Genomic DNA, 26,826 nt, shown 5'->3' with positions numbered 1-26,826 from the left:
AAGTAATTAAATCTTTAGCTCTTGCTGTGCTGCTATCTATCTATCTGGCCAGATTCCACAGAAGGGGAAGAAGAAGCCAGCCTATGGCTCAACTTACAGGCTGGTTTCAAAAACAGCAGAGAAAATTTTACATTCAACCTTCAGCAGAACTCTAAACCCCTCGGAAGGAGGGGAGCAGGCGTCTATGCTCACTTGTCAGCAAGGACAATCGGTTTCCTAAAGAGAGGAGCAGCCTTAGGAGTGGAGTGAGGGCTGGTGCAAGCGCTGTGTTCCGAGTGTTGCTGCTGTAGATCCAGTCCTGCCGCCTGCAGCCGCCGGTCTCGGCGTTCCCTAACTGCTGCTGACCTCAGTGGGAACGCTCTTCAAAGTGCTGAACAGTCCAACGCTGTCCGAGGTGCTGAACAGCGCGGCTCTCTATGGGGTGCTGACCAGCTCTGCGCTGTCCGAGGTGCTGAACGCGCTGAACGCTCTATGGGGTGCTGAACAGCGAGGCTCTCTCCAAGGTGCTGAAATGAGGCACGGCTGCACACTTCTCGGGTAACGACACTGAGTTGATTATGCAACAGAAGAGAGCAGAGAGCACACAGGCGAAAAAAAAAAAACAGGCAAGAATCGAGAGGAAAACGCCTTGCTGGATTTTGCCCTGGCAGTTTTTGGTTGCAGTAATGATTTCTACACTCAGCCTGAGAGTCTAATCCGATCCCCCTAGCCGAGATCTCCAGCGCTGGAATCTTTATTCCGTCTGGCAGCTATTATAATATTCGAGGATGAGGCTTAGAAATGATGCCCTTTTTTGCAGGTCTTCGCTCCAGCGCGTCTCCCGCTATGGGCGCTACATAGGACGGTTCGGGCTGGCGAGCTTTGACGCCATCTAACGCGCATCCCGTGCAAACTTTGCGCACCCTTCCTGGCGCCCTTGTTTCTCTTGTGTGATGACCCAACGCAGAAGTTTACAAGGACCGCGCTTATCATTTGCAACTCGTGGCAGGGGACGCCAGCATGGGGTGCGCCTGGCGGATCTGCAGAGGTCATTGGAAGTCAAAGGCAGCCCAGATCAACGGAAAGGACGCCTTTTTCATCGTCTAACAAATGTCCTTTATAACTGGATCTGGACGGAATGGATACGACGCAGGGAATGCTACCGAGTGGATTTGCCTTGAAGGACCTGGGGCGGTTTTCAGGATAGGCGCATAGGGCAAGCAGGGGAAAAAATAAAATATACAACTATGACTTTAGGATTGCACGATTCTGATTGTCAACGAATGGTTACAAAGTCATAATTCTAATTTAAAGTGGCCTGACAAATTACCGAGGTAAATATGCATGATGCGTGTTTTTTTCACCTTGGAGAAAGCTATAACTCTTTTCCTGAAATGCCTTGAGATTTATCACCGGTAAAAGTGTGAGATATATTTATTCTTTTTATTGTATTTTTTGTCAGCGTGGTTGAGAAGAAGAGGCGTTAGCAGTGTCAGCAACTAACCCTACAAACTTTAAAGTGAATATGTGTATCATGAGAAGTTGTGGCGTTCCTTAGATCTGCGCCTTCTGCAGCAGGGTATGAATAGCTAGGGTACATTGCTATCAATTGCCCCCTTTGGTTTTTGGAGTGTCCCTTATGAGTTGTGGTGGTCCAATGCCTCTCCACCCGAGCTTGTGCTGGTTGCTGTCCAGGATCTCGGTGGTGCTGAACTTTGGATGATGTCTAGCAGGAGATCCAAGGCTTGCTGCTGCCTGGGGCCACTCAACGATGACAACGGGCGATTCCTCCTTCTAGCCATCTTCATTGTGCTCTACCTGATCGCTGGAGCCACGATCTTCTCCACCATAGAGAGGCCCTCGGAACTTGTGGCTCACAACCGCTGGGATAGGATACTCAAGAACTTCAGCCAGTCCTTCAACATCAGCCTGCTGGAGATCCGGTCTTTCCTGCGGGATTATGAAACGGCCATGGCGGCGGGGATCAGGGCAGATGCCCTCAGACCGAGGTGGGACTTCACTGGGGCGCTCTACTTTGTAGGAACAGTTGTCTCCACCATAGGTAAGAAATTGTTTTGATAAATTGATATTAGGTTTTGTTAATAGCATCCTCTAACTGTATTTCATATGCATTTATCGAACTCATATTCAGCAACACCTGCTGGTGAAACCTGGTATTGCTTAATGGTCATAAATACTGTGGATCGCAGTATAAAACAGGATATTTCACAGTTCTCAGGTTTTCATCTTTGAACATATGCAGCATTTGCATCTCCTCAATGAATAGCTTCTGACTGTTTGGGGTGTAAATCTAGAATGTGTGCAGTTTCTCCATGACTTTGGTTGCCTCTTTCTCTGCAATCCACTTACTTCATTGCCCTTGGCCATCTCCTACAGGAGTAGACCATTCTGCCACTTGCAGCATGGCACCTCTTGACTGCCCCTCCTCTTTCCATAGGACAGGATGCTGGACAAAGAGATGAGTAGGATTGTTAGTATGTTGATCATGGATAAATTGTTACCTGAAACAGTTACAAACAGGCGTGTGTTGTGATAACTATTTCCCATGTGTATGTAGATTTGATCTCCAGTAGAGGACCAGCAAGAAAGGAGTCCCACTAATGTTTATTACGACTAAAAGAGATGTAATTTTCCCATGATAACTTAGGAAGAGGTGTTTTTTAACACCTATTCTTAAGTGAGGCGTGCAAGGACCCAAAATGTGGGATTTCACAAAGATTCCTGCAGCGTTCTTTATGTATCGGTCTGGGAACTACAAACTGGCTTTTGGTTCTTACTTGTAGCAGCAAATGACAGGTCATCATAGATCTCTAATAGAAGGTTGACTGAATGGAATGTGAAAAATCCACCCTTCCCCTACAGTGTTGATGCTTGGCCTGACCCTTAACACAGGCCCAGTTGTCCTTGTGGTAGAGAGCTTTCAAGAGGCATACCTACAAACCGTGGGGGCCGCCCAGCAAACATTGATGCACCCCCCCCCCCCAGCATTTACACCTCCATCCACGCCTTTCCTTTAGACCTCCATGGCTTGGGGTCAGTGGTGTAACTTTGATGCCCCCCAAAATGTCCACACCCCATCCCTTGCCTCCCCTTGGAATCCTTCACAGCCTTGGGATCCATCTCACAAGGGTCATAAAACAAATGTGACCTTCTTGATCTTCAAACCCATGACAAATGTAGCCTCAAATACACCTGACGTTAAGTATAATCCCCTGTATCGGAGGAATGAAGATTAGTACTTGGGGCCCCCCTACAGCTATAGTTACACCCCTGCCTGGGGTCATATATCAAGAGTCGAGTCCCCCTCCTAGTGCAGCCACCTTTGTTCCCTCCACTTAGAGGAAATGTGGCCTCAGTAACAGCTGTTCTAGATGGTGATTCCTTGTGTTGGAGTGGTGGCGTAGCTAGGGGTGGCAGCTCCTGCAACTGCAGGTGAAGGGGGAGCGGGGCAGGAGGTGTGTGGGCCCCAACTACTGACTTTCCCTTTCTCTGAGGCTTCAGATCAGGTGTTTTGTGGGTGTGAAGAGCCTGATGGACCCACTCGGTTTATGACCCTTGTGAGATGGGCTTGCATGTTGTGAGGGTCACAAGGGGCAGGCAAGGGAAGGGGTACGAGCATTTAGGGCCCCCCATAAAAGTCTTGCTGGGGGGGCATGTTTTGTATTTGTGCCCCTGTATTGGTGCTCCAGGCCCCCCTGCTTTTGCAAGTGCAGCCCCTCCAGTAGTTATGTGTCTGGTAGTTTCTTTGTCCTAATGTAACAGTCCACTGACTTGTGCTAGACTCAGCACACAAATAACTTCTGTGTGAAACATATCTCATAGCCAGTGACAGCCAGTCACAGATTACCTGATCTATGATTTAGGTAAAGTCATTTGTAAACAGCCCAGACCAGATACCAGAGTCTACTTATAGCAAAGCTAAGTGCTTCCTAAAAATCAATGCTATTGTTAGCATACAACAGATTTACATTAACATTCTATAAATGGGCTGTCACGTTTATTTACTATGCTTCCATGATGACATATGTGTGCCTTTTCAAAACTTACAATTCAGCAAAAAAATCTATACACTCTATGGGCTTGATTCACAAAGCGGTGCTAACAGTTAGCACGCTGGTGAAAAGCCCTTTATCATGCCTAAACTCAGTTTAGGCATGATAAGTTTAGGTGTGATAAGTTTAGGTGTGATAAGTTTAGGCATGATAAGTTTAGGTGTGATAAGTTTAGGCATGCTAAGTTTAAGCGCCAACTGCGTTAGCACCGCAGTGCACAGCTGATCAAAAGTTTTACGCTAGCAAAGACTGGTGCACTTTGTATAAAGTTTAATGGCGCTGCTTTGCGTGCGGGACTTTGCAAGCGATCTAAACTTATCTAAACTTAGCATGCCTAAACTTATCACACCTAAACTTATCACACCTAAACTTATCACGCCTAAACTGGCTTTTCACCAGCATGGTGCAATGGTTATCATGCCTAAAGTCTTTTAGGCATGCTAACTGGGTTAGCACCGCTTTGTGAATCGAGCCCCATATGTTGTAATACATGTTGTTATGGCAACTGGAGACATGGAATGCAAGAGAGCCCTCTGCAGGCCAAAAGAGGAAAGCCTCTGTTTTTACATGGTATGTTTGAGGAGGACTAGTAGGACTAATACAATATTTAACAAAAAATTAAATAAATGTTTAAGGGGCATGATAAAGTGGAAGAAGGAAATAAACTAGAGATAAATGCATAGAAGGGGAGATCTTCTTACACTCAGCAGGCTGTCTGGTCCTATGGAGGCAGCCAGCATTGAGGTGTATTTAGACAGGCTGGTAATTGGCAGTGAAAGGTTGTTTTACACCTTGTCTGTGGATAATTGGCTGATGTAAGGTTTACCACCGAGCGTTGGAGGCTGGAGGATCTCAATTCAGATAGGAAGCAGCTTATATGGATGATGCAATTATGTGCAGAAGCTACAGAGCTCATCTAACTGTCCTCATTTTCTTCTGCATGATGTGGATGTTCTGTACAATAATGCAGGATTTGGTTTGCTGATGTTCTTGGGATGAAGATCATTGTACAGCATAAGTGATCCAGCATATCTCGGCTATATTAAATAAAATCCTAACCAAGCGACTCTGTTGGTGCCAGATCCTAACGACCCCCTGCCAATACTTAGCTTTAACTACCCCCTCTGATGATGCCTAACCCTAACCACCTCTCCCCTCTGATGCCTAACCCTAACCAACACCCCTGCTGGTGCCTAACCCTATCCACCCCTCACCAATGTCTGATCCTAACTATCCCCCTCTGACAATGTCTAACCCTAACCACCTCCCCCCTCTGATGCCTAACCCTAACCAACCCCCTTGCTAGTGCATAACCCTAACCAACCCCTGCCAATGCCTAACCCTAACTATCCCCCTCTGACGATGTCTAGCCATAACCACCTCCCCCCTCTGATACCTAACCCTAACCAACACTCCGGCTGGTGCCTAACCCTAACCTACCCCTGCCAATGCCTAACCAATAACTGTCGCCCTCTGATGCCTAGTGATCAGGCTATCACAAATTAGTCTACTGCAGCTTTAACGTCTCACTGCAGGGCCATACAACTTAGCACACAAGTGATTCCCCCCCTCCTTTCTGCCCACCAACAGAGATTTCTGTTGGTGGGGTCTGATCCCCGCCAGCATGTTTATTTTTTATTTGTATTTATTTGTTTATTTTTTAAATAAATGTCTCTATTTTGTTTTTTATTTTTTCTACAAACCCCACCAGCCAATCACCACCATCGGCTGTCATGTGCATCAACCTATGACAGCTGATAGCTCCTGCGGGTCCCAGGGGGACAGCCGTGTCACACGGCTGTCCCCAGTACAGCGCTGCCGTAGATCGCAGCACTGTACCATGTAAATAGGGGGTGGAGACTGATGACGGGAATGCGCGCATATCGGCGCGCTCTATCTCCTGCAAAACCTTGCCCTAGGACTTCACGCCAATTAGTGTTGAGAGGTTCTGGGGCTGCCGCCACGTCCACGCCACTTGCCGTGGAGCGGTCATTAAATGGTTAAGATTCTACAAGGCGGGAACACAGTGGAGATCATTGAAGAATCTGAGTGTTCTAGCAAACAGCTTGGACGCATTGAAAACTGTGTGTTATCAGACAAAGGTTAGCAACTATAGCCAAGGTCATAACACACCATAGTAAGGGTTTCAGAGAGGTTAGTGGATAAGTGTTTGCAGTCACACATAAGTCAGGAGGACCTGCGACCAACCTTTCAGGTGACTGATCATCTGGTACCATCTCCTGAGTGCTGATCAACCAGTTGGAAAAGCAAAAACACAGTTTACATGTGAACAATGGGTTTTATGACCAATCATTCGTTCTGAACCTTGGCGTAGTTTAAAGAGAAACTCCGACAAAGAATTGAACTTTATCCCAATCAGCAGCTGATACCCCTTTTTACATGAGAAATCTATTCCTTTTCACAAACAGACCATCAGGGGGCGCTGTATGACTGATATTGTGGTGAAACCCCTCCCACAAGAAACTCTGAGTGGTACTCCTGGCAGTTTCCTGTCTGGGAACCTTGCTGCAATGTGGGAAATAGTTGTTTACAGCTGTTTCCAACTGCCGAAAAAGCATGCAGCAGCTACATCACCTGCCAACAGTAAAAATGTCACCATGTAATAAATGTCAGAATGTAAATCAGAGGATTTAAAGATTTTACAATGGGCAAACACTGACTAAATCATTTATACATAATTATTGTAAAAATGAAGCACTTTTTTACTACATTATTTTCACTGGAGTTCCTCTTTAACCCCGTGTGTGTACATAGCTTTAGGAACCTGCAGTGAGAACGTATCCAAGACAACTTATATTTATTAGACTCATTCTCACTGTAGACATGTGCAATTGCATCAATTCTACTTCATTAACTTTTTGGCAGTCCTTGCTATGACCTGGTATGATCCACGTAAGCCGAACCCTGGCAGTAGACATATCAGCTGCTATGGGGCCCAATGCAGGGAGGGGCCAGTTTATCCCCAGCCATTCCACTACCCTTTTCATTTCTTAGCAACTGTTGTAGTAATGGTAACTTTGTAATGTTTTGGGGGATTGAATGGGTTGACTTGACTATACCTGTGTGTTCATGTTGTGCATTTATGGGGGGAGTTGTCTATACATAACCTTGTCCGTTCAACCAAGACTACAGGGCACATGAAGTATTTGCTATGGGGACCACCTGAATGCATCCCGGCAAAGTATGTAAATATTTACCACCTGATAACAGACATTCTTTAAAGGACCACTATCAGGAAAAATTGTAAAAATTAAAATACATGTGTGTAGGAATTACATTTCTACTAGAGTTAAATGCACTATAAACTACTTTTCTGCTATGTTGCTGTCACTTACAGTAAGGATTTTAACTCGGACTGATTTAACAGGTTTTGGACTAGTCTATCTCCTCATAGGGGATTCTCAGTATTTCCTTTATTCTAATGCCTGGAAAAGATCTATACAAAGATGTCAGCCAGCCTCTTTACTCTCTTGCACACTATTTTACCAGTTGGACTGAGTAACTTCCATTCAGGAAGTGCTTATAAAAATTCAGCAAACCCTGAGAAACCCCCATGGGGGAGTGGACCAGTCCTAAACTCAGTTCTGTCAGATTTTTACAATGTATTGTAAGTGACAGCAACATAGGAAAAAATACATTTATAGTTTTTACTCTTGAACAAATGTACATTTTGTATATATGCATACACATGCATTGTAAAGTTTACAACTTTTCACGATAGTGGTAATGTAATAAAATTGAGGCAGTTTTGCTGAATCACTTACATGTTAAATTCTTCTCCAAATACGTAATAAATGGGTAAATAGGTGCCCAATTATTAGACAATCTTGCCACTTCTGTGTAATATGTGAAACTATCTAAAGTACCCATTCAAAAGATATGCACACAGCCAACCTTTCTATTGCATAGATTTGGTACGATTGTACAATCGAGTGTATTGTTGACGGGCACCTTTGGCCAGTCAGACTCAATGTTGGTTGCCAGTTCTCCTTTCATATATGGAACCTCTTATACAAGATTCCTCTGGGAAGTAACTGCCGTTTTCAGTTAATCTATTAAGGAAACATTGTATTCATTTTATGTTAGACACTATATCTTATTATTTCTCCATATAATCGGTTCCTTGATTTAAAGGGGCACTATGGTAAACAATTGTAAAATTTTAAATATGTGCAAACATAGACAAATAAGAAGTACATTTTCTCCAGAGTAAAATGAGCCATAAATTACTTTTCTCCTATGTTGTTGTCACTTACAGTAGGTAGTACAAATCTGACAGAAGCGACAGGTTTTGGACTAGTCGATCTTTTCATAGGGGATTCTCAGCAAGGCTTTTATTCTTTATAATGATATTCCCTAAAAAGGATATAAACAATGATGCTGGCCAGCCTCCCTGCTCACTACACAGTTTTTTGGCAGTTGGACAGAGCAACTGCCATTCACTAAGTGCTTTTGAAAATAAATAAATCCCTGAGAATCCCCCATGAAGAGATGGACTAGTCCAAAACCTGTCGCTTCTGTCAGATTTCTATAACCTACTGTAAGTGACAGCAACATAGGAGAAAAGTAATTTATGGCTCATTTTACTTTGAAAAAAATGCACTTCTTATTTGTCTATGTTTGCTCATATTTTAAATTTTACAATTTTTCGCCATAGTACCCCTTTAAAGCACACTTACACAGAGGAATATGGAGGCTGACATATTTTTTATTTTAAACAATGCACATTGCCTGTTTTAGCCATAGCCCGTGAACAAGCATGCAGATCAGATGTTTCTGACTGAAGTCTGACTAGATTAGCTGCACGCTTCAGGTATATGAATCCCGCACTACCGAAGCTAGAAAGATCCACCGGATGCCAGGGAACTAGAATTGTTTAAAAGAAAATAAATATGTCAGCCTCCATATACCTCTCATTTCAGGAGTCCTTCTTTGAATTTTCTGTTGTAATAGCTTCACATTCTTCCTCTATGGGTTAAAGGAATTGATGGGGGGGGGGGGGGTTCATGTTATTGCTGCTGAACAAACAGTTACTGGTGTTCTGCAGTCATGTGGCACAGGGAGAAAAGAGGTTATCCTGACTGATGTAAGTTAAAGAGAAACCGTACCTAAGAATTCAACTCCATCCCAATCAGTAGCTGATACCCCCTTTTCCTCGAGAAATCTATTCCTTTTCTCAAACAGATCATCAGGGGGCGCTATATGGCTGATATTGCGGTGAAACCCCTCCCACAGTGTGATGTCAGGACCATGGTCCTGGCAGTTTCCTGTCTGTGAACCTTGTTGCATTGTGGTAATTAACAGCTGTTTCCAACTGCCAAAAAAGTAAGCAGCTTCTCCTTCCACTGACATCACCTGCCTGCAGTAAAAATGTCACCCTGTGATAAATGTCAGAATGTAAATCAGGGAGAGGAAATATTTTACAATAAGCATACACTGACTAAATCATTTATACATAATTATTGTAAAAATGAAGCACTTTTTTATTACATTATTTTCACTGGAGTTCTTCTTTAAATTACACAGTAAGATTACCTTGCATGGTGGATAAAATCAAGTGGCCGTTTGTTTTTTTGTTTTTTTTTGGGGGGGGGGGGGGGGGCATCTTAGGCAAGTTCCTGTTACTGTTGTGACTGTTGCCTTTTGTGTGTCCTGCCTATTGACTATTTATTTCTCATTCTCATGAAAAGCAAAGCTGTTCCATTACAAGGCCTCTTTTACAAGGGCACGGAGCTCATGAAAACAAAGATTGACTAATAGCTATTCTGTAATACCGAAGTCAGTAAAATCGCCTTGGTGCAAGTAGGGAATTTGATTATGTCTCAGACACGAACAGTAGGCAGACCAAGGGACTTACACTGACTCACTGAGCTATTAAAAACAAGATAAACAAAACAAAGAGGAATATTGCCTAATTGCCTACATACAGGGGTCTTCCAGAAAGTAACAGCTGCTTGCTTTTATCTACCATGCACTCCATCTGTGAAATGTAACTTACACCTGCCAGGTTAACCTCTTGCTGTGCTTCCTATCACATGACTGCAGAACATCAGTAACTGTTTGTTCGACGGCATTCAACATGAATATCCCCCCTCCCACCCCATTCAATCCTTCAACTTATAAAGGAAGAATGTGACGCTATTACAACTTGACTATGGTATTCTCATTCTCATGAACAGCAAAGCTGTTCCATTACAACAAGACCTCTTTTACAAGGGCACAGAGCTCATAAAAACAAAGATTGACTCATAGCGTTTTTGTAATACAGAAGTCAGTAAAACTGCCTTGGTGCAAGCAGGGAATTTGATTATGTCTCAGACATGAGCAGGAAGCAGACCAAGGGACTTGCATTGACTCATTCGTCTATTAAAAACAAGATAAACAAAATCTGAATAAAAGCAAAGAGGAGAGCTTCTTACCTGCTGATTACCCGGCACACAGCCAAATACACAGTCCAGAAACAATGATGATGGAAAGACTGAGTGGCTAAAATCATTTTAATTTTATCTAGTCAATCCTGGCATTCAGAAGGCCCAGCCACACAATAGACATAGCGCAGCCCAAGCCTGAGCTAATATAATAATAAAGTATAACAACCTCTAAAATTATGTTTTCAATGATAAACGAATTGCATCTGGTCTTTCATCCTGGCAGAACATCAACATCGTTTATCTGATAAAGTACAACTTGTAAGGATGTAGAAAGCTGTCACACTGCTTGTCACATGTCCTTGTTAGGTTGCTGTATTGCTTTTGTCTTTCGTATATAAAGCATCTTTTAAAAAGTGATGATGCAGGTTTTAGTGAAACCATGGTGAGAAGAATATGGAGGCTGCCATATTTATTTCCTTTTAAGAAGTGCCAGTTGCCTGGCTGCCCTGCTGATCCTCTGCCTCTTATACTTTTAGCCACAGACCTTGAAAAGCATGCAGCTGTTTCTGATCAGAGATCAGATGTTTCTGATTGAAGTCTGGCTGGATTAGCTGCATGCTTGTTTCAGGTGTGTGGTTCAGACTGTACTGCAGCCAAAGAGATCAGCAGGAGAACAGAGGCCCCAAAAGGATAAAAGGAAGCTAAATGAGCATAAAAACCAAATTCTTGGTAAATAGAGGAGGTAGTGGTGGACTGACCTCCTCCAAGTAGACACACAACAACTGTAGTAAAGACAGTCAATATATTTTATTTATGAACTCCAAATATGCAACGCGTTTCGCAGGTTTGATCCCGCTTCATCAGGCAATAACAACGGAGCAATAGCATATGTGGTCAGTAGAAGAACCAGGCACAGAGGTGCCTCTATTTACCAAGAATTTGGTTTTTAAGCTCATTTAGCTTCCTTTTTATCCTTTTGGCGCCTCTGTTCTCCTGCATAATATTGAGACCACCCTGGGTGGAGGGTTGAACCCCCTTTTTCTCATCTACAGAGAGCGACTTCTTATTCCTGAGTGGGGTCAGGAAAATCTCCCCACCTGCCTTTACAGTGGTTGCCTAATGGTAACCCTGGTTTGTGAGTATTAATATTTACTCTATCTAGTAACCATTTACCAGTACATATTACACTATTGGGGCTCTTGGTGTTCCTTGTTTTTATTTTTTAAAGAGATCAGCAGGACTGCCAGGCAACTGGTATTGTTTAACAGGAAATAAATATGGCAGTTTCCATATGTTTCTCGCCTCAGGTTCCTTTAATTTGCTCTTTGCACTGCTAGTTTGCCTCTCTGCAACATTATTTTAATGCTGATTAATGGTAGTGAAATTAATGTACAAAACTGGCTCCTGACCAGTCGCGTAACTAAGGAGCTTGGGGCCCCCGTGAGAGTTTTTTATGGGGCCCATTGCCCTCTATTTATATGGCACCTCAAAACCTACCAAGGACGATTGCAGTGTCAGAAAAGTGTAATTAGAGTAAGAAAACAGCTTGTTAAGGATCACTACTATTCAATGCACATATAGAGGTGATCATAACCAGCATAGTACCAATGAAAAGCTAATAAGATGGATGAAGGCGGGCCCCTAGTTGGACCCTCTAGCCCAAGGGCCCTGGTGTGGTTGCTATCTCTGCAACCCTCATTGCTACGCAGCTGCTCCTGACTAGAACTACTCCATGTCTGCTGAAGAGCTGAAAAGATCTGCATTGAAATGATAAAGGGTGCAGAGGGACAAATGACAGAAAGAGAGAAGGGGGGAAACGCTTCAGAAGCAGTGGGAACATTTTAGTAACCCACAAGCACTACCACCATCACCATTGCGCAGTGCAGTTAGTGGTGGCAGCAGCCATTGGCATTGTCAAGTGAACTTTAGGATAACAAGTTCAGAGTAAGCTGGGCATGAAAATAGATTTACTATTACTGCTGCAGTCTTTTAATTTACCAGACAGTCTTATCTCTTCCCTTCCATCCTAGGTGAACATAAAATGGAAGTCTTCTGAGTGTGGGAGGCAAGATTGCATGTAAATAGTTAATGCAAAAAAATGCTGTTCCATAGGCACCTTCCTATTGGCAAAATTACAAAATTATATGATATGGCTACTAGGGAAATGAAAACAGAGAAGGGAGGTGTGATCTGGGAGATGGGGAAGTCATGGCTTGTTTGGGAGAAGCATGGTGTGCTGCTTAGCCAGGAAAGATGTCATGTCCGATATTGAGAACCTGTCGTTCACGTGTATAAGGTTGGATTTTGTTTTTGGAAGTGAAGTGTTCTTCTTTCTGGTTGGCAGACACAGGGACCTGAATGACATCAGTGTGGCAGAATGAATTGGACTTTCATTTAGTAAGCACTGCACTGGCTTTCTGCACAGGTGGCCTTTATCATAGAGCTGCGCTTCTGCAGCATTTTTCAGCTGGGCTTTTAGCTTCATCAGCCTGTTGGCTTTATGGGTGACATATATCACTGGAGACGGGGCCTGCAGGTCATTAATGCCTTCAGAGTGAACACCGTGAGGTTCATGGTCCGGAACATGGATTATAGGAAAATGTAACAAGTTAAGGAGCACTTCCATATCATAGTTGCTGATACAGATTTTTTCGGCGTGGATAATGCTATTTTCGAATGTATTTCACAAGGTTATTTATGACGTGTTTTAGTCCCGGTTCTGCTCCAGCTGACGTTAATGTAAATGCATTAAGTGGTTCAGTGGACACAAGAGAACAAGGCTGGCATTTGTGTAAAAACTTAGTACGAAACATCTAATTGAAAACGACAGACTTGTGTGTACAAAGCGATAAAAATAATCAACAGGTTAATCACATCTCATTGATGTGCAGAATTATTTGCGATGATTATATATATAATATGTATGTATATATTATATGTTATATAAGTGTAAAAATATATATATAAAGTAAGAGTTCAAACAAAAATGAGAGGTAATCTCTGACCTTTCCTGATGACAAAAACACCAGTAGAACTGGAAGAGTATTAATTCAAAACACAAAATAGACAGTGCCCATATCCTATTCCCCTTGCTGGAAGGCACTGTGTATTGCCCTGAGGAAGCGGGCTAGTACCCAAGAAATGCGTTATCTATTTTGTGTTTTGAATTAATACTTTTCCAGTACTACTGGTGTATTTGTCGATAGGAGAGGTTAGAAATTACCTCTCATTTTTATTTTAACTATTTGTAGCATCATTTTACACGCCTCCATCCATCCTCACACGTGTCCAGATGAACTTCCTTTGGAGGTAATAGTTTTTTCCCCCTAAAAACTACAAACCCAGGAGAGCGACCATCCAGCTTCCGGCGGCAGGACCTGAAAAATGGGACGGGGACGGTTATTTTTTCGCGGGCTTATATGGGGATTGCCAGGATCTGCAACCCATGTTTGTGAGTATAGCTGTATACAGTATACTTACAGTTTTCCAGATACTGCACCAATGAGCTCCTGGTCTCTCTGTTTGCCTTGGGATTCCTGAGTACAAGGTCACTACAAGGATCACCAAAACCCTCCTCATAGCAATTGCAGCCACCATAACTCTCTATTTCCACCACTCCCTAACAAACGCACAAATTCCCCCACATATAACAAGGGCTGCCACAATTCCCCTCCTCCTATATCAAGAGCTGCCACCTAACCCCACCCATAATAAGTTCCCTCTCCTCATAACAAGTAGCACAGCTAGCTCCACCTCTGCTCCACGCTTTAGTAACAACTGTGGCCACTTCCTGCTCCCCATGCCACGTCTTCCTTTTTTGGATAGTGTGCTGGTTAAGGGCTCTGCCTCTGACATGGAAGACCAGGGTTCGAATCTTGGCTCTTCCTGTTCAGTAAGCCAGCACCTATTTAGTAGGAGGACTTGGGCAAGTCTCCCTAACACTGCTACTGCCTATAGAGCACCCCCTAGTGCCTGCAGCGCTGGTGCTTTGAGTCCGCCAGGAGAAAAGCGCGATATAAATGTTTTGTGTTTGTTTGTTTGTTTCCTCCCTTAAAGCTCCCATCCTGTGCTCTCCAAGCAGCTACCTCTCATCCTCTTCCTCCCATCGGCACACACACACAATGGCCAATTGCATCTCCTCCCCATGTCATCACCAGACAGAGGCCACCGTAGCGGTCAGTTTCTCTGCTCCTCCCCCTCTTGTGAAGTGTAAAAGCACAGGGAGTGCTGTTATATTTTCCTAGTCCATGCTACCTCTGGTCTCCACCTCCTCCAGGAAGCCGTGCACTCTATGCTGCCACCCTGAGGCTCCTGATGGTGTGATATCAGGAGCCTCAGGATATCAGCATGCAGCACACTAGAGGAAGAGGTGAACCTTTGCAGCGTAGACTAGGTAATTATATCAGCACTCAGTGTCACATGACCTGCACAGGATCCAAGATGGAGAGGGCATCTGCAGTGGTGGAATATGGGGCACAAGGTGGGAAGGAGGATGTCTGGGCCCCTCTTTTTGACGTTCTTACTTTGGGGTTCCTGGATTTTGGTCCTGATGCAGCTTTTTAAGTGTTGCTAAAATAAGTCCATTTCTGATGTACCTGACCACTAGACCAAAGGGTACAAAGCGTTGTGAGCTTGGGAATCGCCACTTCGGAACAGCAAATATGAATCGCACATCATATGTCACAAATGAGAAATTACAACACTTACACATCACCCATCCTAAATAGACTTCCCAAAAGGTTCTTAGAGTGCTGTCTGAACACTGTGATCAAACACTGTGGAGATGCAAACAGTAGCGGCTCTGACTGTGTAACATGAAGGGGGTGGCTCACTGTGTGTGTGAATTAGTCCTTAGATTACCCCAAAATTCCTAATTCCATGTTTCATAGGATTCCTGCTGGCTGGAAGGAGTCGGAATCTGCTTCTGTCAACAAGATTCTAACCAAGAAGATGAGCCAATGTCAATAAAGCGCACACCATGATAAGTGCCTCTATGGATGAGAAAAACATATACTGTACACAGTGGTGTAGCTAAGGAGCTGTGGGCCCCAATGCAAGTTTTACAATGGGGCCCCCCTAAGCACTCTATACATAACAATTGATACGGCGCACCAAAACCTGCCAATGGCAACTACAGTGTCAGAGGTACAAGAAGGGGATGGGGAGCAGCTTGTTACTGATTACCCCCAAGCACTCTATACATAGCAATCCCTGCCAATGGCAACTACAGTGTCAGAGGTACAAGAAGGGGATGGGGAGCAGCTTGTTACTGATTACCCCCAAGCACTCTATACATAGCAATCCCTGCCAATGGCAACTACAGTGTCAGAGGTACAAGAAGGGGATGGGGAACAGCTTGTTACTGATTACCCCCAAGCACTCTATACATAGCAATCCCTGCCAATGGCAACTACAGTGTCAGAGGAGCAAGAAGGGGGCGGGGAGCAGCTTGTTACTGATTACCCCCAAACACTCTATACATAGCAATCCCTGCCAATGGCAACTACAGTGTCAGAGGTGCAAGAGGGGGATGTGGAGCAGCTTGTTACTGATTACCCCCAAACACTCTATACATAGCAATCCCTGCCAATGGCAACTACAGTGTCAGAGGTGCAAGAAGGGGATGGGGAGCAGCTTGTTACTGATTACCCCCCAGCACTCTATACATAGCAATCCCTGCCAATGGCAGCTACAGTGTCAGAGGTACAAGAAGGGGATGGGGAGCAGCTTGTTACTGATTACCCCCAAGCACTCTATACATAGCAATCCCTGCCAATGGCAACTACAGTGTCAGAGGTACAAGAAGGGGATGGGGAACAGCTTGTTACTGATTACCCCCAAGCACTCTATACATAGCAATCCCTGCCAATGGCAACTACAGTGTCAGAGGTACAAGAAGGGGATGGGGAACAGCTTGTTACTGATTACCCCCAAGCACTCTATACATAGCAATCCCTGCCAATGGCAACTACAGTGTCAGAGGTACAAGAAGGGGATGGGGAACAGCTTGTTACTGATTACCCCCAAGCACTCTATACATAGCAATCCCTGCCAATGGCAGCTACAGTGTCAGAGGTACAAGAAGGGGATGGGGAGCAGCTTGTTACTGATTACCCCCAAGCACTCTATACATAGCAATCCCTGCCAATGGCAACTACAGTGTCAGAGGTACAAGAAGGGGATGGGGAACAGCTTGTTACTGATTACCCCCAAGCACTCTATACATAGCAATCCCTGCCAATGGCAGCTACAGTGTCAGAGGTACAAGAAGGGGATGGGGAGCAGCTTGTTACTGGTTACCCCCAAGCACTCTATACATAGCAATCCCTGCCAATGGCAACTACAGTGTCAGAGGTGCAAGAAGGGGATGGGGAGCAGCTTGTTACTGATTACCCCCAAGCACTCTATACATAGCAATCCCTGCCAATGGCAACTACAGTGTCAGAGGTACAAGAAGGGGATGGGGAACAGCTTGTTACTGATTACCCCCAAGCACTCTATACATAGCAATCCCTGCCAATGGCAACTACAGTGTCAGAGGTACAAGAAGGGGATGGGGAACAGCTTGTTACTGATTACCCCCAAGCACTCTATACATAGCAATCCCTGCCAATGGCAACTACAGTGTCAGAGGTGCAAGAAGGGGATGGGGAGCAGCTTGTTACTGATTACCCCCAAGCACTCTATACATAGCAATCCCTGCCAATGGCAACTACAGTGTCAGAGGTACAAGAAGGGGATGGGGAGCAGCTTGTTACTGATTACCCCCAAGCACTCTATACATAGCAATCCCTGCCAATGGCAACTACAGTGTCAGAGGTACAAGAAGGGGATGGGGAGCAGCTTGTTACTGATTACCCCCAAGCACTCTATACATAGCAATCCCTGCCAATGGTAACTACAGTGTCAGAGGTGCAAGAAGGGGATGGGGAGCAGCTTGTTACTGATTACCCCCAAGCACTCTATACATAGCAATCCCTGCCAATGGCAACTACAGTGTCATAGGTGCAAGAAGGGGATGGGGAGCAGCTTGTTACTGATTACCCCCCAAGCACTCTATACATAGCAATCCTTGCCAATGGCAACTACAGTGTCAGAGGTACAAGAAGGGGATGGGGAACAGCTTGTTACTGATTACCCCCAAGCACTCTATACATAGCAATCCCTGCCAATGGCAACTACAGTGTCAGAGGTGCAAGAGGGGGATGGGGAGCAGCTTGTTACTGATTACCCCCAAGCACTCTATACATAGCAATCCCTGCCAATGGCAACTACAGTGTCAGAGGTGCAAGAAGGGGATGGGGAACAGCTTGTTAATGATTACTGCTATTCAAAGTATCTATAGAAGTGATTATTATCAGTACAGGACCAATAGAGAGCTAATACCGCAGTTGAGGGAGGGCCCCTCGGGGCCCCTCTGGCCCAAGGGCCCTGATGCAGTTGCAACCTCTGCACCCCCTATTGCTACGCCCCCTGACAGTACATATAACTGAGAAAAAGACATCCATGTCAGAAACAGTTAGTTTTACAATCAGCAATGCCAGCCAGCAATAGGAATAAATGATCAACTTTATTAAAGACACAACAATATAAAAACACTTCAAAACAGCACATGGGGGACCAAACCAATAGGCTATCAACAATGATTACAAAAACAGAAAAGCTGCTGCAGGTTATAAAACAACAGCTTTTGTAGAAGGATATAAAGTGCAAACCAGTGTTACCTGCAGTGCAAAGATGAGGTGCCCGGGACCCCCATGCACACCCTCACGCGGTCCACGGTCGCCCGCTTCTCCAGAGATTATTCTATTTTTGTAATCATTGTTCATAGCCTATTGGTTGGTCCCCTTTGCTGTTTTGAAGTGTTTTTATATTGTTGTGTCCTCAAAAAAGTTGATCATTTTTTCATATTGCTGGCTTGCATGGCCGATTGCAAAAATAATTGTTTCCGACATACATGGATGTTTCTGCCAACAAGATTGTCTAAGCTAAACGCTGAGACTTTTTTCAGCAAAAGCACTACTATTTTTTAAAAGCTGCTGAACTGCCATTTTTTTTAAAAAAATGTGTTGATAGAACATTTACCCTTCCATATATCTCCTCTATTTTCTGATTACTGCAGTGCTCATTTTTGCACTTTTCCTACTTCACTCCTTCAACCTCTGAGATTGATAAATTGGCCATTATGACTGAGAGATTTGTGGCGAGATTATGATTGATCTATCGCTCACGTTGCCTGCATACTCCGTCCATCCATCTCTCTTATAGCGAGTGCAGCACACACTAATCCAGCACAACAGCAGCAGCAGCTTTCTGCCATCCCGAAGAATGTTCAGCTCACTTTGATGAAGGTCCCTCTGGAGAAAATGATCCTGCAGATACGATATTATTGTTTTGAATAAAGCACATTAACTTGCCATTTCTACTCATTGACGTGACCTAGAAACTATTTTTATCCAGACTGCTGGAGAGGAGATTGGAAGTGTGGAACACGTATTATATTACTGTATATTATATAATGCAGTTGTTCAGGATGAGATAAGACAAATGAGACACCAAATTCAACCCTTCATCCAAGGAATCCCAAGTGACTGGGATTAGACTTGAGTAGTAGTTTCCCCAAACTTACATTCTTCAGATGATGCAGCTGGAATTATCCATAAGTCAAAGAACAAGTGAGCTCTCAAATGTCACAAAAGGTCCAGGAACTTCCAGCTTGCCAGCTCTGGGAATCTGCCGGGAATTTTGTTGATGTGTGTGTTTCGGAGGGGTTGGTGAATATTGTTTATTTTGATGCACTGTACAAGTTTTTTACTTCCTGACCAAGCCCTTCAGGTTGAAACATGTAGAAGTCTGTGACACTGTATATATTTGCACTTTACTGACTCCCCACTACGGCAGTTTGTGTATTTACTAGGCAGGCCTATATCAATGTTCAGGGACAGGAGTGTAGCACTTGAGCCGCACATATCAGACCTATAAACTGGTTGGTGTTTGGGTGATCTACCTAGTTTACTGTGTATATAGTTGTTTTCTTCACATGTGTGGGATAGCTACACCTCTCCCCGTTTTCTGATACACAGGGAAGGAGGGGAATAAGCAAAGACCCAGGGGCGCCTCTAGCCATTTTGTCACTCCAGGCGAGAAAACCTGTGGCGCCCCCCCCCCCTCCACTAATGCGTCAGCGTTTAACCAGAAAATAATCGTAATGCAGCAGCATTTCACCAGAAAATAATCGTAATGTGTCAGCGTTTCACCAGAAAGTAATCGTACTGCGTCACCGTTTCACCACAGTCAGTGACATGACTACGTACTCTGTACAGTACTGCAGAAGATGTCAGTGCTATATAAATACAAAATAATAATATGGTAGGACATTAGACTATGACTATGGTAGGATTAGATTGTGAGCTCCTCTGAGGACAGTCAGTGACATAACTATGTGAAGACAGAGACATGATAACAGCACTATGAAATTAATGCACTATAATCTACCAGAACCTGAGCTGAACCCAAAGAGAGGGAAGCCTCAGGATCCTATTGAGCTTTTGAGGCTTCCCTCAGTGTCATCTGCTCTCCCACTACCAAGTGCAGACTCCACATCTGGGTTGCGCTATTCTTCTGCGATGAGCATGGCTATGCATGTGCAGCTCCAGCTTACTGCACATGCGTGGCGGCTGCGCTGATGCCAGAAGAGGAGAGCAGCTGCGCATGGCAAGGGGGGGACCACAGAACGTCGAGGGAAGCCTCAATAGAATCCTGAGGCTTGCCTCTCTTTAGCTAAGTATCTTTCTGAACTCGAGCTTCAGCTCAGGTACACTAATACAGGACAATAAAGGTCCATACACACGTCTGATTTTTGCAAACGACCTGTAGTTTTTGGACGTCCAAACGACCGGTCGTTCGGACGTCAAATTGGGTGTGTGTGTAGTCTGTCATTCAGCTGATAAGACTGGACTTGAGCGATCCGCTTGGTGGATCACTCAGGTCCAGTCGATCGCTCACATCCAAACGACGGGTCGTTTGCGAAAATCAGACGTGTGTATGGGCTTTAACTAAGTTATTTCATGAGATAAAGGAAAGTGAGAAAAAGTGAAAGACACAGCAGACTGGGAGAGAAGGCAGGTACACAGAGGGCAGTAGGAGATTGCAGAGAAAGATGCAGGAAAGTAGGAGAGTGTCCTAAAAGTGGTGAGGTAGAGGAAAAAGATTGGGGAAAAAATAGGAGGGAGAGATGCCAGAAAATGGAGAGTGAATGTGGGAGAGAAAGCTGTCTCTCACCACAGGTGGTCCTGTTTGACAAGGTCAGATTGAAGCATTGGGAGGGGGGTACATAGGGAGGGAGGAGGGGTGGAACATATGGAGCCAGAGACTCAGGACAGTCACAAGGAGTTCAGTCACAGCATCGTTTCAGCCAGCTATCACTACAGTGCATGTAAACAGTGAATGTACCTTATTTGGTGCTTCCCTGCTCCTGACACTATGGCTGCCATGATTCTCACCAGGATGCATGCAGAGAATAGCTGACCAGATGCAGGACACAGCTGATCTCTCCCCACCTCCTGACATCATGCTCCCCGTGCCGCTCTGTCCCTCAGGCAGCCCTGTGATGGCATCTGTGCAAGTCGTCACTGATGCCTGGAACTTTCAAATTCCCCGGGAATGAGAGGGGGCGGACACACAATCAGACAGAGCAGGAAGCTCTCTGGTGCTCGGTGTAACACATCCTTCCCCCTGGGCGGAGCAACGGCACTCCCTCGTTCCTGGCTGTCCTCCTATGATGCAGAGGGGGCGGGTGGACTTCTCCCCTGCAGCCGGGCTGGCCATCTCCTTCTCCCTCCTTCGTTGCGGAGAACAAGAACAGCGGCAGATAATACCGCTGAGCTCCCGCGGCTTAAAGGGGCCATGTCGAGGGAGCATAAAAGGCAAAAAATTGCGCCTTTGAACTGGATGGCGCTGTAGGCGAATTGCTGTAGTGCCTGTGCCCAAGGGCGCCCCTGCAAAGACCCCCATACAGGTGGAGACCATTTTTACTGTTGGGTGATTCTTTCAACCGTTTTGATCCATTCAAGGATTTTTATTGCTAATTAAGTATAACTTATTGTGGGTACCAAACTAGGGGCATCCATTTTGTATACTTTTGTCTCCATCATACTTATTTCAGACATTTTCCAACTTCCATAATGAGAAAGGACACAATCAAGTGATTAAAATGTGGAATGTGTTACCACAGGAAGTAGTTTTGGCAAATTCTATATTTGCGTTTAAAGAGGTTTTGGATGCTTTCCTTGCATTGAAGGGCTTCCACGGCTATTATTACTGGGTATTTTCCAGTGGTGTTGATTCAGGTATTTTTATCCACATGGAGTCAGGAAGGCATTTTTCCCTTTTAGGGTTAATTGGACCATGCCTTGTAATGTTTTTTTTTACCTTCCTCTGGATCAGCAGGGATATGTGAGGGAGCAGGCGGGTGTTGTGCCTTCCTCTGGATCAGCAGGGATATGTTAGGGAGCAGGCTGGTGTTGTGCCTTCCTCTGGATCAGCAGGGATATGTGAGGGGGCAGGCTGGTGTTGTGCCTTCCTCTGGATCAGCAGGGATATGTGAGGGAGCAGGCGGGTGTTGTGCCTTCCTCTGGATCAGCAGGGATATGTGAGGGAGCAACCTGGTGTTGTCCCTTCCTCTGGATCAGCAGGGATATGTGAGGGAGCAGGCTGGTGTTGTCCCTTCCTCTGGATCAGCAGGGATATGTGAGGGAGCAGGCTGGTGTTGTCCCTTCCTCTGGATCAGCAGGGATATGTGAGGGAGCAGGCTGGTGTTGTGCCTTCCTCTGGATCAGCAGGGATATGTGAGGGAGCAGGCTGGTGTTGTGCCTTCCTCTGGATCAGCAGAGATATGTGAGGGTGCAGGCTGGTGTTGTGCCTTCCTCTGGATCAGCAGAGATATGTGAGGGTGCAGGCTGGTGTTGTGCCTTCCTCTGGATCAGCAGGGATATGTGAGGGTGCAGGCTGGTGTTGTGCCTTCCTCTGGATCAGCAGGGATATGTGAGGGTGCAGGCTGGTGTTGTGCCTTCCTCTGGATCAGCAGGGATATGTGAGGGAGCAGGCTGGTGTTGTGCCTTCCTCTGGATCAGCAGGGATATGTGAGGGAGCAGGCTGGTGTTGTGCCCTTCTCTGGATCAGCAGGGATATGTGAGGGTGCAGGCTGGTGTTGTGCCTTCCTCTGGATCAGCAGGGATATGTGAGGGTGCAGGCTGGTGTTGTGCCTTCCTCTGGATCAGCAGGGATATGTGAGGGAGCAGGCGGGTGTTGTGCCTTCCTCTGGATCAGCAGGGATATGTGAGGGAGCAACCTGGTGTTGTCCCTTCCTCTGGATCAGCAGGGATATGTGAGGGAGCAGGCTGGTGTTGTCCCTTCCTCTGGATCAGCAGGGATATGTGAGGGAGCAGGCTGGTGTTGTCCCTTCCTCTGGATCAGCAGGGATATGTGAGGGAGCAGGCTGGTGTTGTGCCTTCCTCTGGATCAGCAGGGATATGTGAGGGAGCAGGCTGGTGTTGTGCCTTCCTCTGGATCAGCAGAGATATGTGAGGGTGCAGGCTGGTGTTGTGCCTTCCTCTGGATCAGCAGAGATATGTGAGGGTGCAGGCTGGTGTTGTGCCTTCCTCTGGATCAGCAGGGATATGTGAGGGTGCAGGCTGGTGTTGTGCCTTCCTCTGGATCAGCAGGGATATGTGAGGGTGCAGGCTGGTGTTGTGCCTTCCTCTGGATCAGCAGGGATATGTGAGGGAGCAGGCTGGTGTTGTGCCTTCCTCTGGATCAGCAGGGATATGTGAGGGAGCAGGCTGGTGTTGTGCCCTTCTCTGGATCAGCAGGGATATGTGAGGGTGCAGGCTGATGTTGTGCCTTCCTCTGGATCAGCAGGGATATGTGAGGGTGCGGGCTGGTGTTGTGCCTTCCTCTGGATCAGCAGGGATATGTGAGGGAGCAGACTGGTGTTGTGCCTTCCTCTGGATCAGCAGGGATATGTGAGGGAGCAGGCTGGTGTTGTGCCTTCCTCTGGATCAGCAGGGATATGTGAGGGAGCAGGCTGGTGTTGTACCTTCCTCTGGATCAGCAGGGATATGTGAGGGTGCAGGCAGGTGTTGTGCCTTCCTCTGGATCAGCAGGGATATGTGAGGGAGCAGACTGGTGTTGTGCCTTCCTCTGGATCAGCAGGGATATGTGAGGGTGCAGGCTGGTGTTGTGTCTTCCACTGGATCAGCAGGGATATGTGAGGTAGCAGGCTGGTGTTGTGCCTTCCTCTGGATCAGCAGGGATATGTGAGGGTGCAGGCTGGTGTTGTGCCTTCCTCTGGATCAGCAGGTATATGTGAGGGTGCAGGCTGGTGTTGTGCTTTCCTCTGGATCAGCAGGGATATGTGAGGGAGCAGGCTGGTGTTGTGCCTTCCTCTGGATCAGCAGGGATATGTGAGGGTGCAGACTGGGGTTATACCTTCCTCTGGATCAGCAGGGATGTGTGAGGTAGCAGGCTGGTGTTGTGTCTTCCTCTGGATCAGCAGGGATATGTGAGGGAGCAGGCTGGTGTTATGCCTTCCTCTGGATCAGCAGGGATATGTGAGGGTGCAGGCTGGTGTTTTGCCTTCCTCTGGATCAGCAGGGATATGTGAGGGTGCAGGCTGGTGTTGTGCCTTCCTCTGGATCAGCAGGGATATGCGAGGGAGCAGGCCGGTGTTGTACCTTCCTCTGGATCAGCAGAGATATGTGAGGGAGCAGGCTGGTGTTGTGCCTTCCTCTGGATCAGCAGGTATATGTGAGGGTGCAGGCTGGTGTTGTACCTTCCTCTGGGTCAGCAGGGATATGTGAGGGAACAGGCTGGTGTTGTGCCTTCCTCTGGATCAGCAGGGATATGTGAGGGAGCAGGCTGGTGTTGTACCTTCCTCTGGATCAGCAGGGATATGTGAGGGTGCAGGCTGGTGATGTGCCTTCCTCTGGATCAGCAGGGATATGTGAGGCAGCAGGCTGGTGTTGTGCCTTCCTCTGGATCAGCAGGGATATGTGAGGGAGCAGGCTGGTGTTGTGCCTTCCTCTGGATCAGCAGGGATATGTGAGGGAGCAGACTGGTGTTGTGCCTTCCTCTGGATCAGCAGGGATATGTGAGGGTGCAGGCTGGTGTGCCTTCCTCTGGATCAGCAGGGATATGTGAGGGAGCAGGATGGTGTTGTGCCTACCTCTGGATCAGCAGGGATATGTGAGGGAGCAGACTGGTGTTGTGCCTTCCTCTGGATCAGCAGGGATATGTGAGGGTGCAGGCTGGTGTTGTGCCTTCCTCTGGATCAGCAGGGATATGTGAGGGTGCAGGCTGGTGTTGTGCCTCCCTCTGGATCAGCAGGGATATGTGAGGGAGCAGGCTGGTGTTGTACCTTCCTCTGGATCAGCAGGAATATGTGAGGGAGCAGGCTGGTGTTGTGCCTTCCTCTGGATCAGCAGGGATATGTGAGGGAGCAGGCTGGTGTTGTGCCTCCCTCTGGATCAGCAGGGATATGTGAGGGAGCAGGCTGGTGTTGTTCCTTCCTCTGGATCAGCAGGAATATGTGAGGGAGCAGGCTGGTGTTGTGCCTTCCTCTGGATCAGCAGGGATATGTGAGGGAGCAGGCTGGTGTTGTGCCTTCCTCTGGATCAGCAGGGATATGTGAGGGAGCAGGCTGGTGTTGTACCTTCCTCTGGATCAGCAGGGATATGTGAGGGAGCAGGCTGGTGTTGTTCCTTCCTCTGGATCAGCAGGAATATGTGAGGGAGCAGGCTGGTGTTGTGCCTCCCTCTGGATCAGCAGGGATATGTGAGGGAGCAGGCTGGTGTTGTACCTTCCTCTGGATCAGCAGGAATATGTGAGGGAGCAGGCTGGTGTTGTGCCTTCCTCTGGATCAGCAGGGATATGTGAGGGAGCAGGCTGGTGTTGTGCCTCCCTCTGGATCAGCAGGGATATGTGAGGGAGCAGGCTGGTGTTGTTCCTTCCTCTGGATCAGCAGGAATATGTGAGGGAGCAGGCTGGTGTTGTGCCTTCCTCTGGATCAGCAGGGATATGTGAGGGAGCAGGCTGGTGTTGTGCCTTCCTCTGGATCAGCAGGGATATGTGAGGGAGCAGGCTGGTGTTGTGCCTTCCTCTGGATCAGCAGGGATATGTGAGGGAGCAGGCTGGTGTTGTGCCTTCCTCTGGATCAGCAGGGATATGTGAGGTAGCAGGCTGGTGTTGTACCTTCCTCTGGATCAGCAGGGATATGTGAGGGTGCAGGCTGGTGTTGTGCCTTCCTCTGGATCAGCAGGGATATGTGAGGCAGCAGGCTGGTGTTTTGCCTTCCTCTGGATCAGCAGGGATATGTGAGGGAGCAGGCTGGTGTTGTGCCTTCCTCTGGATCAGCAGGGATATGTGAGGGAGCAGACTGGTGTTGTGCCTTCCTCTGGATCAGCAGGGATATGTGAGGGTGCAGGCTGGTGTGCCTTCCTCTGGATCAGCAGGGATATGTGAGGGAGCAGGATGGTGTTGTGCCTTCCTCTGGATCAGCAGGGATATGTGAGGGAGCAGACTGGTGTTGTGCCTTCCTCTGGATCAGCAGGGATATGTGAGGGTGCAGGCTGGTGTGCCTTCCTCTGGGTCAGCAGGGATATGTGAGGGTGCAGGCTGGTGTTGTGCCTCCCTCTGGATCAGCAGGGATATGTGAGGGAGCATGCTGGTGTTGTACCTTCCTCTGGATCAGCAGGAATATGTGAGGGAGCAGGCTGGTGTTGTGCCTTCCTCTGGATCAGCAGGGATATGTGAGGGAGCAGGCTGGTGTTGTGCCTCCCTCTGGATCAGCAGGGATATGTGAGGGAGCAGGCTGGTGTTGTTCCTTCCTCTGGATCAGCAGGAATATGTGAGGGAGCAGGCTGGTGTTGTGCCTTCCTCTGGATCAGCAGGGATATGTGAGGGAGCAGGCTGGTGTTGTGCCTTCCTCTGGATCAGCAGGGATATGTGAGGGAGCAGGCTGGTGTTGTGCCTTCCTCTGGATCAGCAGGGATATGTGAGGGAGCAGGCTGGTGTTGTGCCTTCCTCTGGATCAGCAGGGATATGTGAGGGAGCAGGCTGGTGTTGTGCCTTCCTCTGGATCAGCAGGGATATGTTAGGGAGCAGGCTGGTGTTGTGCCTTCCTCTGGATCAGCAGGGATATGTGAGGGAGCAGGCTGGTGTTGTGCCTTCCTCTGGATCAGCAGGGATATGTGAGGGAGCAGGCTGGTGTTGTGCCTTCCTCTGGATCAGCAGGGATATGTGAGGGAGCAGGCTGGTGTTGTGCCTTCCTCTGGATCAGCAGGTATATGTGAGGGAGCAGGCTGGTGTTGTGCCTTCCTCTGGAT

At 46.8% G+C, this 26,826-nt stretch overlaps 1 protein-coding gene across 2 annotated transcripts in view; it reads left to right on the top strand.

The window, feature by feature from the left end:
• Nucleotides 1–754: 754 nt before the first annotated feature.
• The window catches only part of KCNK12 (potassium two pore domain channel subfamily K member 12), a 171,277-nt gene continuing 145,205 nt past the window's right edge, over nucleotides 755–26,826 (top strand). For both annotated transcript variants that reach the window (XM_068279723.1, XM_068279724.1), the window contains exon 1: nucleotides 755–2,041. In XM_068279723.1, the coding sequence (XP_068135824.1) occupies nucleotides 1,699–2,041 (343 nt within the window). In that variant the 5' untranslated portion in view covers nucleotides 755–1,698. The remainder of the gene's footprint in view (nucleotides 2,042–26,826) is intronic.

Source organism: Hyperolius riggenbachi, chromosome 4, assembly GCF_040937935.1.
Source record: "Hyperolius riggenbachi isolate aHypRig1 chromosome 4, aHypRig1.pri, whole genome shotgun sequence".
Taxonomy (NCBI): Eukaryota; Metazoa; Chordata; class Amphibia; order Anura; family Hyperoliidae; genus Hyperolius; species Hyperolius riggenbachi.
Note: the sequence above shows the minus strand (reverse complement) of the source record. Positions and strands in the feature narration are given on the sequence as shown.